This window comes from Gracilinanus agilis, chromosome 2 (assembly GCF_016433145.1).
Source record: "Gracilinanus agilis isolate LMUSP501 chromosome 2, AgileGrace, whole genome shotgun sequence".
In the NCBI taxonomy this organism is placed as follows: Eukaryota; Metazoa; Chordata; class Mammalia; order Didelphimorphia; family Didelphidae; genus Gracilinanus; species Gracilinanus agilis.
The window spans coordinates 722,884,534-722,902,463 of record NC_058131.1 but is presented as its reverse complement, the minus strand read 5'-3'; the positions used below and the strand labels follow the sequence as shown (position 1 = coordinate 722,902,463).

The 17,930-nt window shown below is 52.2% G+C and overlaps 1 protein-coding gene across 1 annotated transcript in view; it reads right to left on the bottom strand.

Moving 5' to 3' along the window:
- The window catches only part of DOCK1 (dedicator of cytokinesis 1), a 424,653-nt gene that overhangs the window by 293,905 nt on the left and 112,818 nt on the right, over nt 1–17,930 (bottom strand). The window contains exons 30-31 of the mRNA XM_044660351.1: nt 5,889–6,016; nt 5,331–5,426 (exon numbers count right to left, since the gene is read on the bottom strand). Coding sequence (XP_044516286.1) covers nt 5,331–5,426; nt 5,889–6,016 — 224 coding nt within the window. The remainder of the gene's footprint in view (nt 1–5,330; nt 5,427–5,888; nt 6,017–17,930) is intronic.

The following is a 17,930-nucleotide window of genomic DNA, read 5'->3' as shown; positions in this document are numbered from 1 at the left end:
GAAAGAAAGAAAGAAAGAAAGAAAGAAAGAAAGAAAGAAAGAAAGAAAGAAAGAAAGAAAGAAAGAAAGAAAGAAAGAAAGAAAGAAAGGAGGGAGGGAAGGATGGAGGGAAGGAAGAATGGAAGGAAGGAAAGATGGAAGGAAGGAGGGAAGGAATGAAGGAAGGTAGAAGACAGAGGGAAGAGGAGAGGAAAAGATAGTAGTGAACATTTTACAAGGAACTTGGAACCCACATCTCAAATGTGGGTCCTGCTTCCTCCTGATTCCACATTAAATCCATATTAATTCTAAGTGTTTTTAGTCTATGAAGATGCTGTTGGGGAAAGCGCATCAGCTCTTGCTTGAAAATCGTGCATAAGGATAATTGGCTGCCGATACTCAGTGAGCCGCCGCAGCCACCCACGTGGACTCCGGTGCTTTAATGATCGACTCGCCTTTATGGTCAGGCTATGCGAGAGCTAACGGTCTCTGTACATAAGCAAACTCTATTGAAAAGTATTTTTGTGAAAGCAAAGGGGAGAGAATGGTGAGCTGGGCCAGGAAGGAAGTACGATTGTTTCATGTGGGGGGAAAAATGTGTTTCCTGTATTTTCTACAGTTTCTAATTAAAGTTCTAAAAATGTTTCCAACAAGCTGGCCCACCTTCTGTTTGAAGCCTCCCAAGGCCCGGAATGTTAGCAGCTTTCTAGAGAGCAAATGAAAGCTGGCATCTGAACATGAGGTGCCAAAGGAGCCCGAGGGAAGGTCACAGCTGCCGTGGCCAGCAGGACGCCCTGCTGGACAGCGGGCAGAGGGGCCTCCCGAGCAGCCCCGGGCTCCCTAGGACAGCCGCGGGCCCAAAGGCTCCAGCACGCACACACTCTCTTTTCTCAGTCATTAGTCGGCCTGGCCCGTGGCCTTCACTGGAAATAAAACGCCATTAAAGTAGATCTGGCTGGTTTTTAAGGGGCTTCTAAAAGGATTACTTGGATGAGTCACTCGTCCGTTCTGTCCCTCCCCAGAGGCAGGCTGGCGGCCACACGCTGACCCATTCCCAAGACAGCAACCTTCCAGGCGGCCCTCCTGCCCAGGGAGCCGCACTCACGCCGTCCCCGCAGAACCCGACACCCAAAACTATCCCAAGTTTTTACTGAAATCATCCATAAAGATAAGATTCCTTTGATCGGCCTGCACAATACCTGGGAGCCAAATGACTCCCATTTACAGAAAATGAAGCCCTTGGAAAGGACGGCTCGGCTCCACCCCGCGGTGAGCCCAGGCGCCGGCTCAGCCCTGGCTGGGAAGAGCCCGAGAAGGAGCTCCCCGTATTCTCCCTGCAGAGACGGGCCCAGCCTTCTCCCTGCGCTACCCGAGGGGAGAGTCAGGCCAGGGGCCAGCCGGAGCCCTCCACGCTTTCCCAGCATCTAGTGCGCCTGCTGGAGGGGGCCGGGCCTCCCCCTAGGCTGGGCCCTCCGGAGGGAGCTGAGGAAAGGCAGACGCGGGGGCAGCGGCTTGGTGGTCCCCAGCTCGCACACAGCAGGCGCTTACTAAGGGGCGGCAGAGCAAAGTGGCAGGACGAGGGCGGATACCCGCAGAGCGCCGCCATGTGTGTGCTGGAGGCTGCCTGGGCCCGGGGTCCCCGCCAGGGCCACCCCCAGATCGCCTCAGGGCACGCTTCCAGGCGCGTGTCCTGGGCAGCCTCGCCCTCGAGGTGCCCGTCTGCTCCCCCCCACCCCCGCAGGCGATACCGAGATCCCCAGCGTGTGGCTCCCCAGCCCCGACCTCCCTTCTCCAGGCGGCTTCCTCCCCGCACAGGAGTGGGAGCCCACCCAGAGCAGGGCCTCCCGGGGGGCGGGGCTCTGTAGGCCCCGCCCAGAACAGGGCCTGGGGGGGGGCAGGGGGGCTCTCAAGGCCCCCCGGAGAGGCAGAACCAAACGCCTCACTTAGGGCTTTCTCGGTGGCTCCCTCCTCCCAGGCTCCAGCCTCCACATGGCTTCCCGCCTCCAGGGCAGCTCCTTCCCAAACCAAGGGCAGAGGAACAAGGGGGGGAGGGGAGGCGCAGGAGCGGAGGAGGAAGGCTCTTCCGCACTGGACAGAAGCACCTGGCCAGGGTGTCCCGTGACTAAACAGGCAGCCGCAGGGCCAGAACCGGCCTTGCAGCCCCGGGCCTGCTGCAGTCCGCCCTGTGAGCCCCTTCTTGGCACCAGGGAACAGTGCCCGAGGCCCCGGCCTAAACGGCCACGAATGCCGGGCCTATGCAACAGATAGAACCTTCCGCGTCGCCCTCCTCCTCCTCCACCCAGGAGAGCGGCCAAGCGCCAGGCATCGCGAGCCTTCAGGCTGCTGGTCAAGCTGCTCGGCCGAGCACAATCGGGAGCCCAGCATCTCCCAGGGAAGAGGCTCATCCACAAACTGGGATAGGAGACCAACTCGCCTCCCTGTATGCTGTGGTGGTTCTGCCCCAACCCAGGCCCAGCCGGAGCTGAGAGGAGCCCATGTGGGAGGGAACAAACCCAGGGGGGGCTCCGGTGACCCACAACCCCCCCACATTCCTCCAACAGAAGGGGGGCGGGGTTCCCATCCACAGTCCATCCCCAAAAAGCACCCTTCATGCTGCCTTCTCAGGGGGAATTCTTGGATAACGATGGCGGTTCTAATCCTCCAGACCGACATTGTCGTTCCTTCCTTCCTTCTTTCTTTCCTTTCTTCCTTCCCTTCCTCCCTCCCTCCTTCCCTTTCCTTCTTTCCTTCCTTCCTTCCTTCCTCCCCTCCTTCCTTCCTTCCCTCCCCTCCTCCTTCCTTCCTTCCTTCCTTCCTTCCTTCCTTCCTTCCTTCCTGCACAGCCTAGAAGCGGATGCTAATGAGGGCCAGGACAGACCCAGATCTGCAGGATCCATTTATTTCAGGAAGCCAAGATGTTTAAAAATATTCTGGTAGTAGAGAGCACCTCGATTTTCATGATCTATTGGAATATATTTATAAAAATGATCTCTTTAATAATGCCTCCTTTTTCTTCAGAGAGGGCAAAGAATGACGTTTAGGGCAGCGGGCCGCTTCGTGGATAGAGAGCCAGGCCTGGAGATGGGAGGTCCTGAGTTCAAATCTGGCCTCCAATGCTTCCTAGCTGGGGCACCTGAGCAAGTGCCTTCACCCCCACTGCCTGGCCCTGACCACTCTTCTGCCTTTAAACCAATACGGGATAGTGATTCTAGGAGGGATGGGAAATGGCTTGTTTTCCATTCAAGTTCCTTTTCAAGATATTCAGTGTTCCATTTCCCAGCTGGCTCTGGGAAAGTGCGGAAGGGCCGGTGGCTCGCTGGAAAAGGCCGAAAACAAGCCATCGGGCTGGGATCACAGACGCTGGCTCGAGAAGTCTCGCCACGGCGGGGCCGGACACAGGAGGCCGAGAGGTCCTCGGAGGGCCCCACAAAGGGAGGTCTTGGGCAGACAGAGCCCTGGCTCCTCGGGGGGCTCCGTGAGGCTCCCAAGAGCAGCCGTTCCCACACGCAGGGGCACAGACACAGTGTAGCCCAGGCCTGGGCCCACGACCCAGACACTGTCCCTCTTCCTGAACAAATCGTGCTTGGAGAAGGAGCAGAATGAAATGCTGCCACAATGGGGGGGCTCGCCAGGGGCTCTGCATTAGAAAGCGTCTCCCTTGTCTTCCCATCAAGCATCTGCCACGTCGTCGAGGCCACGAGCATTTCTCTAGGACATGGCAGGGAGGGGGGAGCCCCCAGGGCAAAGAGAGCCAACAATAAGGCTCTCGGGGACAGCCTAGGAACGACGCTGCCTGGAGAAGAGAGGGCGACGCCTGCACGGAGGGGAATCGGGAAGGAACAAGGATGCCCCGCGAGGCGGCTGGCCAGTTAAATTGTGTCATGGCTCCGTCGGCACGATGTGGAGTGAGCGAGCAGCCTCCAAAGAGCTCCCAGGAGTCCCCGGACAGTCCGGCTCTGACCTCCCTCCCTAAGAGCATCGCAGTTACAGAGCTGGCGGGGCAGCAAGGGGGGAGAGTGAAGAGACTTGTAGTCAGGCGGCCCTGAATTCAAATCTCGCGTAGAAGTGCTCTCAGCACGGGGGCTGCGGCTCTAAAATGACAACAGTTTTGCCCCCAAACTCGCAGGTTCTCAGAATAACCATCGTCGCCTCTAGCTCACGGGATCCGATGAGGCGGCTCAAGGAGGGGAGCCGAAGAAAAGAGTCCTGTGATTGCTCACTGAACCCCCTCAGCCTCAGCTTCCTCCTCCGTAACGTGGGAGGTCCCCCCGGCTCCCTTCCCGCTCTAAGCCCAGGACTCTGCACACAGCCTGGCCTCTTGTGCCTCCACCAACTGCCCAGCCCATCCTTCCGGCCTCTGGGCCAGCATCGGTCACAATTCTGTCCTAGCCGACAAAGGGGGCCTCTCTGGACCTGGCCAGCGGCGCCAGCGCCCCGTCCGTGTGTCCTGTGGGCAGAGCGATGGGAAGCGAGGAAGGGTTCCCGGGGAGCTCCCGAAGCAGGGCGATGCCCCCGAGCAGGGTGCCGGGGCACAAGCGGCAGGAGGCCCCCCCAAAGCAGTGTAACAAGGAACACGAGAGGCCCCGGCTCGGGCCTAGACACGCGGCTGTCCCGGGACTGGCCCACGTTCTCGTTTATTTTCACAAAGAAAACTCATTTCCAAGCAGAGAGCAGAGTCACAACAGAAGAGGATTCGGAGTAAGAAGCATTTGAATTTACCTTCACAGGAAAAGTGGGAGAAAACGGACCTCATCAGCCTTTTCAGCCATGGGCCGTGCGGGCAGATGGCATGGGAGGTCGGAGCCGTCTCCGCTCGGCCCCCCAAGGAGGCCGGGAAGACTTGGGGGGGGGGGAGGAGAGCCCCAAAGGCCCGTCTAATCCGAGCTAAGCAGCGGCGGTGAAGGGGTCCCGAAGGAGCCTCAAGAGGAGCTGAAGGACACCTCATCCGGCCTCGGTCCGTCTGCGGGAAAGGCTCCGTCACACCTGGCCGGGGCTGCCAGGAGACGTGCCGGTTTGGGGCGGCGGAGCTGGGAGGCCACAGGCCGGGGCAGCCGGGTACGGCGTGGCGGAGGGGGACTGGCCTTCGTCTGAGAAAGGGCAGCGCCCGGCGGCTGCCTGGGGGAGGCGGTCCCAGCTGCCTCAGGGTCTTTAGACACCTGACTGGGTATCAAGGTGGGATCGGAGTTCGAGTCACAGAAACGAGAGCCGATCCATCCCTCTAAACTTCTGCCACGGGGATCCCGAAGCATCCCATCGGATGGCGGTGATTAAGATCAAATTCATTCGCTTTGGGACAAGAACCCCCGGACCCCCGACCCCTCGCGCACCCCCAGGACGCCGTAAGCACTCACGATGAGCTCCGAGTCCCGTCCCATGGAGATGACGGTGCGATTCACGGTCCGGAGCAGCTTCTCCATGATGAGCTGGACGTGGCACTGCGTGGGCCCCTGGAGGAGAAGGACACGGCCGGAGCAGCATGAAAATCCGGCCTGCTCTTGGGGGAACCAGCCAGTTAAGAGCCAGGCTGCAGGCAGCCTCGACAGCAGGTCCGTCCGGGGCGGAAGCCCACCCAGAGCCAGACGGAGGCGCCGCCTTCCCCTAGAGGGCAGGCACGGATTTAAGCAAATCTTAGAAATAAGGAGATCCATCCAACAACGAGATTTCTAGGGTCTTTGATCAGCGGTCCAGGGGCCTGGGCACTGCTTAGCACAGACAAGAGGTGGGAAGCCCCCTTGGGTCAGCGGTCTGCTCGGCCGAGGCCATGCGGACTCCCCCAGTCCCCAACTCCCTCCAGGGACCCCTCGAGCCAGGCCGTGGAGGGGGTGCCCCGGCCAGCCCGACCCCCACAAATGTGAACCGCAGCTTGTGCCCCGCCACCCTGCGCCACCCCGTCGCCCGACGCTCCTCACCACATCGTGCCGGTACAGCACCTCCAGGATGTTGCTGAGCAGCTGGCAGCAGGCCTCCAGGTCCTCCTGCCTCTCCAAGTGATACTTCAGCTGGTCCGTCATCATGGGCAGCAGGACCTCCCGGCAGTCTGGGCACAAGCGGGGAGACAAGACAGGCTTTAGGGGAGACCTCGGCGGGCCACTCAGTCTGGGATGCTTTTCCCCTTCAGGCATCGTAAGGACCACAAGGGGTGAGTCTCTGAACAGGAAAAGCCACTGGGAGACGGAGGCCAAGCGTGTCTAAACGTGTGTCCATCTACACTTAGAGGACAGAGACAAGCAGGCCACAAGCTCAGGCCCTGCTGAAGGTCATTTCGCTTGTCTGGGTCTCAGTCGTCTCATCTGTAAAATGTAAAAATCATACGCCTCTGGCCCTTGACATCTAAAAGGGGTCTGGAGAGGAAAAGTGATGATAAGGATCAAATGAATTCAACAAATACCTAATAAATGTTTCCTATATAGCAAACATACCATGGAGGGCAATGAATAGATAAAAAGCCAAAATCAAATTAAAATTTTTTTGAATGAAAGGAGAGAGAGAGAGAAGGAGAGAGAGAGAGAGGGAGAGAGAGAGAGAGAGAGAGAGAGAGAGAGAGAGAGAGAGAGGGAGGGGAGAGCTGCCTTCACAGAGCCTTGGGGTACAAGCAAAGCTAAACCCTTGTTACTAATGCCAAAGTGGGGTGACAGCACCCCTTATATAAAGAAATAAAGATTGTATACAAAGCAAATATAACAAAGCAATTGTAGGCAAAAAGAATGATCAGAAATAAGTCCCGAGTGAAAAGACCGAGTTGTGCTTTGAAGGCGCCCGAGCTACACCTAAGAGTTCCAGTCCTTGCCTAATAATTGGGGGATGGAGGGGTCGAGAAATCTTTTCAGCAGCACTGACTCGTCAGGGACCTTTTCTGCAAGTGTATTTTGTCTCTTGTAGGATTCAGAACCTAGAAGAGCTCGTGGACATCCAATGGAAGAGGTCATTTTATTTGGAGGTTCTTCATGGGGGTCCCAGAGCACTTTGATGGGTTGGTTGACACCTACGGCTCCCATCTCCAAAGGATGCCTTGAAAAGCATAAAATAAACTAAATAGGATTCCAAAGGAAACTCCCTCTGGGTGGGTTTCAGATCAAGCAGCCCCGTTCTAATCCAACATTTAAGTTTTATGGAAGAGGGAAGATGAGTTCACCAGGCTCAAACAGGATACAAGGCAGCAGACACCTTATTTGTGTCTCTGTATTTTCTCAAAATGCAAACAGAAAAGGAGAGTGACATTTTCCAGTCTTTAGTGCATTTTTACAGTAACACTTGGTTGCATTTGGGGAGTCATTCACTCTCGATTACTCAAGTACTTGAGCAATCTCATCAATTCAAATGCAGACTGAAGCCCCGTCCATGCCTGTTCACCTCATGCGACTCTCACTTGTGTCCTCTCAAAAGTCTGCCATAGGATGTCCACCCAAAATGCCAGATGCCCGACTCGACTTCTTCTGCAGAGTACTCTGGCCCCATACCTGTCATCCCTTGCTCTCCCTACATGAGCACCCCTTCTTTTTTGTCCCATCTCTGATGACATCCTGTATTCCTGTAAAGCTTTAAAAGTCAGGTTGGGGTTTGTTTCTGCTTGTGGACATTTTTTAGTACTTTGTTCCCCGGAGATCCGGGGTAGTCAAGGAGGTTGTCCTCACCGGCTTGGAGCAAAGGACAAATAAATGGAAGATTTACAGGCCATTGGAAGAAACAGTCAAGAGTGAACAGAAACATATTCAACCGCCTTCCCTTCACCTCTCTCTCCTGAAGCTATTGACCCAAAGTAAATAAGATGTGCTCGATTGGTCATGTCTTCAAGGGTGAGCATAAATTTGCTCCCATCCATCCACACTACTTCAGTCAGTACCTCTTGTGACCACGCCATCCCTTAGGCCATCGGATTCCATCTCGGATCTTCTCCTGCAGAATACTGCCACTGCCAAACCTTCCTTCTCTACATCTTCCATCTCTCCCTGCAAACTTGCTCCTTCCCTGTAGCCTACGATCCCAAGAGTCCCCACATCTTTTTCTTAGAATCACTAGATTCTGCATCACAAGTGATCTGACTATATCTCTCTTCCTTTTCTCAGCCAAACTCCTTGGAAAAGCCATCGACATTTAATGACTCCTCCTCCTATCTTCCCTCTACCTCTTCTAAACTTTCTACAACCTGATTTATGGCTTTTTTTTTTAAATCACAGCAGTGTGCAGCATACTGATTTAAGGATTTAGTAAATACATGTTAACTGGTTGACCAACATCCAATTGAAATTGCTCTTTCAAATTTAGCAGTCATCTCTTCATGACCAAATCGAAAGGCCCTCTCATCCCTCAAAGCTCTTCTCTCTTGGCAACTGCTGTTCATCCACTCCTCCTAGATATTCTCTCCTGTCTGGGTTTGTATGTCTCTAGTCCTTCCTGGTTCTCTTCCTAGTTGGCTGCCCTCTCCTCGGTCCCTTTGCCAGTTTTTCTTCCATATTGTGCCCACTGACTAGGGATGGAGCCCAAGGCTCTGCTCTGGGGCATCTCCTTCTCTACAATGTCTTCTTGGCGATGTCATTGGTGCCATAAGCTCAATCATCACCTCTATGCAGACAGCTCTTAAGGGGATACACCCAGCCCTAACCTCTCTCCTGAGCTCCAGTCTTGCCTCTGTCAGCTCTCGTGTATTCCTCTATCACTTCTCTGCACAGATGACTTTCAGATCTGTTTCTACAGCCTCATTCTGTCTCTTGACCTCAAGCTCCTATTACCAAAGGCTTCTTGGACATCTCAATGGAGATGGATATCCTGTAGACCTGTCCAAAAGAGAAGCCAATATCCTTTGCCCCAAGCTCTCCTCTCTTGCCCTATTATTCTGGAAGGCCAGCCACCTCTGCTCCCAAGCATGGGCATCCTTGACTCCTCCTCACTTGCATTCAGCCCTGTAGCATCACTGCAACGTGTGTGAACACTGCTGGTGCCACGCAGCGTCGCTGCTCCTTCACAGCATCTCTTGGATGTAGGCCCTTCCCTTCCCTTCTGGCACCGGCCCGCGCCATCTCCCGTGGGGCCCACCGCAGTGCCCTGCTTCCGGCCTCTCCCCAGTCCAGCCCGCGCTTCTCTCAGATGCCAAAGCGGCCTTCCTACAGCCGGGGTGGCCGGATCTCCTGCCCCCACTTAAACTCCAGGGAGGTCTCCCCGCCACCTGCATCAAACGCAGGATCCTGTTTGGGCTTTCGATCTCTACAAAACATCCCTTTTCTCATTTTCTGGCCCCAACGGACGCTCTGGTCCAAGAACGCCGGCCTTTTGGATCTTGCCCACGCGAGACACAAACTCCCAGTCTTTCCCCCGGCGGCCCCCTCTGCTCCCCACATTGCCAGGCTCCCCACGAGCCTCAGCTCACGTCCCACCGTCTACAAGGGGCCTTTGCTGGTTCCCCGGGGGCTGGGGCCTTCCTTCCCGAGGGAGCCACGTATCTGCTTCACATGGACGTGAGGGGGTTCACACGGACGCCACATGCATGGGCAACGTTTCTGTGTGTATTCCTGTGTGCACCGTATTGCGAGGAAACAGATATGTACGGGTCAATAGTACAGATGTGCGCGTGTGTGTGTGGGTATGTGCCTGGCGTGTCTGCCAAGAAAATAGGAATTCCTAAAGGAGAGGCACTGTTCTTATTTTGTTTCTTTATGCCCAGAAGCTAGCAGAGTCCCTGGTAGGCCCTTAATAAATGCTTGTGCAGGCAACGGTTACAGATTCTAAAAAGCCCTGCCTTCCCGGAGCTTCCACTCTGGGTGGCTTCCTCCATCGGCCCGAGGCAGCGGAACCAGGAGATTGCATGTCCACGGGCACAGTTCCCAAGCACTGCATGAGCGCCCAACATGACCAGGAAATGGAGGCACAAAGACCAAACCCCTGAAGCACCCCTCGCCCTCAGGGAGCCCCCAGGCTCCTCTCCAAGAAACATGTAAACTTGTCTCACGTAGGAAAAGATTCCATTTTATAATCTATGAAATACGAACTATAGACATCAGGCTACAGGTCTAACGGAAATAAAATATAAAATGCCTTGTCGGAAGCACACAGAACTCTAAAGTCAACAGGAGATACTTTTAAAATATGTAGGAAAAAGGAACGTCCACATCACCTGGTGCCCACCATGGTGCCTGGTAAAAGGACTAAATGCCAGACACTAAGTGCAGTACCATGAGGAAGAGCCAAGGGCCAGGTGAGACCCTCCCTCCTTCTTCCCAGGATCCCCATCCATCCTCCCAGGGGCTCAGGGCCAGGTGAGACCCTCCCTCATTTTTCCCAGGATCCCCATCCATCCTCCCAGGGGCTCAGGGCAAGTGAGACCCTCCCTCATTTTTCCCAGGATCCCCATCCATCCTTCTAGGGCTCCCACAATCACAGGGAGATACACCGGGTTGTCTGCCTGATGAGTCCAAATTCACACCACTGGGTTGCAGGGCAAACCTCCCACAAATACAAGCTGACCTCCGGATCCAGCCTCTTTGGGACCCGACCTGCTCCCGGGTGTCCCCTCTTGCTCCCATTTCCCCATGTACCCTTCTCTAATGAGTACAGGACGCCCTGCCCAATCAGACGCCACGATGGACCCTTTCCGAGCCTGGAGGGCCAACCTGTTCTCATCCCAGGATGTCTCCCGGGCCTTTGCCCAGTTTGTAACATCCTCACCTCAACGGCCTCCCACCCGGAGCCGCTCTCTACCTCCTCAGGCCACCTCGGACTAGGCTGGCACAGAGAGCTCTGGAGGGGATGTCGGGGACTTCCCCGGGGCTCCCGCAAGCAGCCCACGTCACCTCGCCCTCAGCCTCAGTTTCCACATCACTGTGAACTCACTAAATACACTTCCCGGATGCTCTTTCTCTCGATCTTGAAAATAGGGATAAGAATAGCACTGACGTCAGGGGGCTTTGGGGAAGAACAATGAGAAAATCACCCACCTGAAGGGCTTTGTCAGCCTGAAATAGTTCTATAAATGGTAGCTGCCAGCATCATTCTTATGAAGCTCCATTTCCCCCGGGAGGATGGCAGCTCCGAGGGCAGGGGCTCCGTTCTGTGGGCTTGGTCTTTACTGCCCCGGCGCCTAGCCACAGTGTGGCACACGGGAAGGATCTGGATTTGAGGGAGGCCCGCGTCTCCTCAGGGTGAAGACCCCCGACCCCTCCCGAGGAGAGCGGAGAATCTGTCATCCCTTTTCATTCTGAAGGGTTCTGGCCCATAGTCTGGCTAAAGAGAACCCAGAGGATCCCAGAGAGACAAGCCAGAGAGGCTCCCTTATGGAATGGGTATGTGGATGGATCCTGGATCCTCTGGGAAACCCTCTCAGGAAAATGCTTTTAAATGCACAAACTATCTCATGACAAAGGATGTCAATCATACTGAAATACAGCACCATTTCTGTGGGGCCTGGGAGCAGCCTGTGGATCGTGGCCTGTTTTCCATCACTCCTACAGTGGCTCCCAACTTCCACAAGTCTATGGCTCTGCCATGTTGTTCCCCAACACTAGTAACCACCTGGCTGGCTGGCCATAAATAACAAGGAGAAACCGAGTCACTGAAAAAGAAAGAAAACCCCCTCCCAGAAGACCAATTCCATGTTATCAAGCCATCTTTTTTTTTTTTTTTTTTTTTAAACCCTCACCTTCCATCTTGGAGTCAATACTATGTATTGGCTCCAAGGCAGAAGATTGGTAAGGGTAGGTAATGGGGGTCAAGTGATTTGCCCAGGGTCACACAGCTGGGAAGTGTCTGAGACCAGATTTGAACCTAGGATCTCCCATCTCTAGGTCTGGCTCTCAATCCACTGAGCTACCCAGCTGCCCCCTCAAACCATCTTTTTTATAGCCATCTAAGCAACAAATGAGGGAAAGGAGGCCTGAAAAGGAGGGCATCTCACTGGATAGAAAGAAAGACTTTTCCGAGAAATGGAAGAGAGGGAAGGAGGGGAAAAGTGAAGCCTGAGAATTGCTATATTGAAACTCTGGGAGCAGAGAATCTCATCCTTGATTGACGAATGAGAACCGTTGGATCTCAGAATGTTCCCAGGGGCTGTGAGGACAGGGGAGAAAGCGGTTGGCCAAGGGGGGTATAAATACCCTGGCAGCCCTGGCTTTTGGTTCCTTTCCTTCCCTTGGACTTGAGATCTGTGGATCCTGGTCTTTTGGGGATTGGTGACTTGCTGGGTTCAACCTTGCAAGATCCTCCTGTCTTATACCTGACTAGCACTGTCAACCTGTACCTAGACCATCACTCTTCTGATTCTCCTGCCCCTAGATATTTAGGAAATCAAATCATCTGTAGTTATCTAGGTTTCCCAGGGCCTGGGAGGGATCCAGGAAGTGGGCAGGAGAAGAAGTGGGTGGAAAGGGGTGGATACCTGAAGGCTGTTTAGGCATAACATCTAGCAGGAAGAAGAAGCTGAAAGACATCAAGCAGCAGCTTGCTTACTCTGGTTTGGCTTTGGCCAGGCTGAGCCAGAGGAGCTAACTACCAGACTCAATTACCTGCCTACAGCTCTGAGGGTTTATTATCATAAAAGTAGTTAGGGTTTCCCAATTCCTCTATCCATTCCCAATACCCCTTTTTGCTAATTATAGATAAAGCCTTTCAAGTACCTTCCTGGAGTGGCTATTTCATAGCTTCTCTGGGAAGGGAGATACGCAGTCAGATAAACCGTTACCAAGGCTGATAGAGCCCAAAATCTATTATCAATCAACCCTAGGTGGGACCTGAAGGGATACCATCCATTGACCTGAAGGATCCTGCCTGGACACTGTTATAAAGGAGGGAGGTGTCACATCATCTAGCTAGGTGGCAAGCCTCAGTTGATCTTGCCCTAGCCACCTATCTGGACTCCACTGCTGCCACACAATTACCAGTGGTAGTAACCAGTTTAGTTTGCCCTCCCTCTCTATCCATCTATGTCTTTATTTATATAAGAGAATAAGCTAACCTACACCGTGAGGCCAAAGTGGGCCTGGCAGAAGAGCTGACCAAATGCACCTCCCTCTTCTCAGCGATAAAGAGGAGCCCAGGTGCCATAGCCCTCATGCGCTGAGCACCGAGCTAAGCACTCCACAAATATCATTCGGTCTGATCCTGATGAGAACCCCATGAGCTGATGCTACGTTGTCTTCCTTGTGCAGATGAGGAAACTAAGGCAAGCAGAGGCTGAATGACTGTGTCAGGGGGTTTATTTTAATTTTTTCACTTCTTTTCTTTTCAAGGGAAGGTTCGCCGAGTGGGAGGAGGCAGTTCCATTCAGAAATGAATTGATTTCAAAAGCCACAGACATCCATAAAACAAAGCAAAGGAAGAAAGAGAGGCCACCTCCGCAGTGAGCACAAAGCAGAATGCTCCACAGGCAGCAGCATTTCAAGCTGGAGAAGGGATGCCATCCTCAGAAAGCTGTCGGGTTTCCCCTTAACATTCCTGAATGGACATTCTGGGCCAGGAAGGGAAGGACAGAGCTGGGCCCCACAGAGGGATTCCCTTCATTAGGACACCAACATTAGAGCTATGACTGCCATTCAGGCATTAAACCCAAAGCAATGGATGGGCGAATCCATGGGATGGAGCCCCTTCAGGGCCCTCAAACGTAGAAGAATGGCATAATAAGGACCGATTCCTTCACAGCACAAACAGATGCTCGCTCCCCTCAATCGCTGTAATAAGCTTTCTGCACTGAGCACACAGAAATCATCTCTAGAGCTGAGTCAAGAAGAGAAACGTGCACCTGGGGGAGTCCTGCCTGTGGACTTCCAGCCCACGCAGCCTGGCCAGCTTTATTCCTGACCCGGCCCACTCTACTTCTTCTTCACCTGTCAGAATTCTAGGCATCCTTCAAGGCCCAGAACAAAGGGCATCTCCTCCAGTGACGTCCCATTGGTCTGACTTGACTTTCTTTACGCAGTAGCAGGCCCACAAAAAATGTCTTGCGGCAGATGGAATGATCTTGCTCCATTTTCTATTCTGGTCATTTATGACCACGTTTACTCACTGAAGGCAGAAATCTTCCCTTCTGAGGCCTTTTCCTATGCTAAGAACCAAAGATGGGCTTTGTCCACAGCCTCAGAACAAGGAGGTCAAACCAAGAGGCATCCTGCGCTTCTGCCCCAGCTAGGACCTCTGCCTGAGGCTGGGAGCCTTGGCTTCTTCCACTACAAAATAGGGATAATCAGACTTGCATTTCCTATTTCACTAGATTGCTGGGAGGGAAATGGCCTAGAAAAGAGAGTCTCAGGCTACAAGAAAGACTGTCTAGAGGAGGGCCAATATTCGAAGAATAATGGTCCTTTTGTAGGGGCAAAGGCCTAGAAATAGAGTGGGGGCCCCTCCGCTGGCAAAGACTATGCAGACTACACATATGAATGTAAAAGAACACGGGACGGGGAGGGCACAAGAAATGGCCCAAAACAGACCGAGGAAATGGAGGAGGATTCACATGAACAGATGCAGACAAGTGACAGAACCGAGAAAGCAATCTGGAGAGTAACAGCAATGCAATGAGGGCGAGCATCTCCCAATGACTCACTCACTCAGTATTAGACGAGCCATGATTTCAGTGTTCCATCTGATTCCCAATGGAGGGGATGAATTTGGGATTTGAAATTCTATATACATTTTCATATACAGCCAAATGTATATTTTTTTTGCTTGGTTTGACAACACCCTGTCAATACGAGGATCCCCCCTACATGAATAATAAGCCAGTGGGACACAACTCTTCAAGGGCAGTTCCTCTGCTCCTGTAGGAGGTGGGAAAAAAGGGCAGTGGCAATAGGGTCCCCCTGTGCCCCCCCAAAAAGAAGAGGAGTCCAGAGACAATCACAGACCAGCAGGACAGCTTTGAGGCTTAATATCTCGAGCTTCTCAAATGCTGAAAAAGCCAAACAAAATTATACAAAGTAGCTATGTTTTTGTCTACAACTTTCACTTCACTTGGCATTTAAGTTCTGAATAGTTGCTATTATTTTTTTGAAAGAACATTACATTTAATTTTACATCCAGACCTGCTCTTCCCCTTAAAATGTTTGCTCATCCACACTTTCTGGGTTGCTTGAAGCAAACTAGTCTTTTAAAATAATATTTTATTTTTCCCCATTTACATGTAAAAGCGCTTTTTAAAACATTCATTTTTTACAGTTTTGCTCCAAATGAAGCTCCCTATTCTCTCACTCTCTCCTACTCATCTCCCCTCCCTTGGACTGTAAGTAAGCAATTTAATATTTTTTTTTACTAAAAATTTATTTTTATTTTTATTTTTTTTTACTAAAAATTAAAAATTTTAAAAACAAAAATAGTGTTGAATGGTTGGTTTGGTCTTAGCCTAAAATTTGGGACTGATTCAAAGAGTGTAGTGCAAAAGGGTGCATATTAGCCCTGCAGAGCCTGACTGCAGAGTTTCTGACAGTTGAAAAGGGTTTAGAATCCTGAGGTTAGACAGTTGACCCTGGAGACTCGATGAGAGTAGGAGGGTCAACTGAGCTCTATTTTTGGATTGAAAACCTGGCATATATTCTGCAGCTTTTCTCTCAAAATTTGTTAGCTTAACTATTTCCTTTGGATCTCCCTAACCTCCCTTATTCCCAATCATCATTTTCCCTTCCTAAATTTCTTGGGGTTTTGAAAGGAGGGTGGATCTGGGTGTTAGCTTTCAAACTTGGTAGATTTAATTTCCCCATAGGCAAATAGGGCTTACCCTTGTTACAAATTATCTCTTGAATCATTGTATCCAACTTTCCTAACGCTATAGGCTACAAAAAATCTCTTGGAGCTGAGTTAGGCAGGTCCTTTCTCAGTTTCATATTCCTGTCTCCCTCCCCCACCTGAAGCTTTCTCTAGGTGGCTGTTAGAGTTACCTTGTATCCCTCCATCCTTTCCAATCAACCCCAAAACTTAATAAACCCTGTTTGTGACTTAATCAAACCTTTGGCTAATTCATTAGTTTGATAAGAGAGGGAGAAGGGGAGAAAGGAGTAACATTCTTTCTGGGTCCTGAGGGAGTTGGAAGTGTCCATTTTGGAGGAAGTGAGATCTCAATACTTCTTCTTCCTTTGTGAACCTGAGAAACTGACTAGAAAGCCCTCTAGTCAATTTCAAGCCATTCTTGGCTGGCCCCAACCTTGGTCTGTAGAAAGGCCCTTCCTACATGAAGGGCTCAGTCTGTTTCCCTTCAGTGTCTCTGTCTCAAACCTGTATACCCAGTCTGTGTCTCCCAGGCTGCAGCAGTCTGCCCAAAATACCTCATCCTTTCCATTGCAACTCTTTATACCTCCGTGTTTATATTCCCTAAACTCAGTCATTCCCTTACTTTTCTCACCACCTCAATTTACCACCCTTATCACTGTACCTTCCTTATCCACTTTACTGCCTTAGGGATCCACAAACTCCTATCCACAGTGCCTTATCTGTTCATACTACCTTTAGTCCCTTACCTGCCTTATCCCCTATTACAATCTTACCTCTGCCTTAATATCCCCTATTACCTCTATCCTTATCCCTATTACAACCACCTTATTATCCCACTACCTTTATCCCCTTATAACAAGAGGAAGGGGAAAAAACAGCCTAAAGGAAGAGTTTTCCTATTAGATCGCAGTTCCGCAGCCATCAAGCTAGAGGGAAATGGAGTCTCCGGCCGGCCCCTGCAGCCCCACCACCATTTCTGCTCCATTCAGGGACGCTCAGATGGGCCCCATTCCATCATTCCCCCCAATTCCTCACCACCCTGATGTGACGGGGCCCAGGCAACACCGGCATTCAGCCGGGGATCTTACACACATTCATTTGATTCCATTTTTCTCTAAAATTAATGCAAGTCGTTTCTAAACAAAGCACTGACTTGAAACATTGGCGCTTTGGGGGCGTTTCTTTGTAATAATAATTCAGTTACTCAGAAATTTTATTTTCTTGCCAGCAATTTCAACTCTCACTTCCTCAGCCTTTGTCAGCTCCATGCGGGCAACCATAGAAGCACACGGGGACAACGAGACAAATGCCAAAATGATGAAGGCCTGACCTTTCCTCCTCTTTGTAGCTCACCTTGGAAAATGCCTCTCTCCAAAGCGGAGAGTGCAGCCAAGAGGTGCAGCCTGGGGTGTATTTAAGTAGCCACTGGTCTCGTCACAGCCCTCGGGGAGCATTCTGGAGCCATGACGCACCAGCAGGGAGCACGGGACGGCATGCTGAAGAGAAGCAGGGCCTCCATCAGCAAACGTGGGCATCGACAGGAATTTTAGAGCTGTGGCCCAGGAAGAGGGAGTGGAGCAGAGGCCCATTAAGAGGGGGCTCTGCCGCTGGATTCTGGAAGAGGCCCATCCCTCACTTCTCTGATGGACTATCGAGGAAGGCTCACTAGAAAAGTCATCACAGGCCGCTCCTTGCTGGGGGCCTCAGTTTCCTCATTTGTAAAATGAGGGAATTAGAAAGCTTCATTAGAAAAGTCATCACAGGCTGCTCCTGGCTTGGGGTCTCAGTTTCCCTATCTTTAAGGTGAAGGAATCAGGAAGGGTCACATGAAGCTCTGCCATAGCTAGAACATTCCACATTCTATGTTCTGACCCAACATTCTGTATCCTTTTTTTTAAAAAAAATTCCTTATCATCTGCCTCAGAATCAATACTGTGTATCAGCTCCTTGGCGGAAGAGTGGTAAAGGGTGGGCAATGGGGGTCAAGTGACTTACCCAGGGTCACCCAGCTGGGAAGTGTCTGAGGCCAGATTTGAACCCAGGACCTCCCATCTCTAGGCCTGGCTAGGAATGGTGGTGGAAACCCCACCAGTGACACACCTGCAAGGATCTCCCAAGGGACGTCTTAGAAAGAAGCGTGCAGGGCCGAGACAACACAGGAGCCAACAGTGCGGTCAGGCTCATTCTGGCCCAACAGGAACTCGTGAGAGACGCCTGGATTAGAATGAGGCGGCACAGATGATGGAATCAAGGCAACCGGGGGGGGGGGGGGGGGG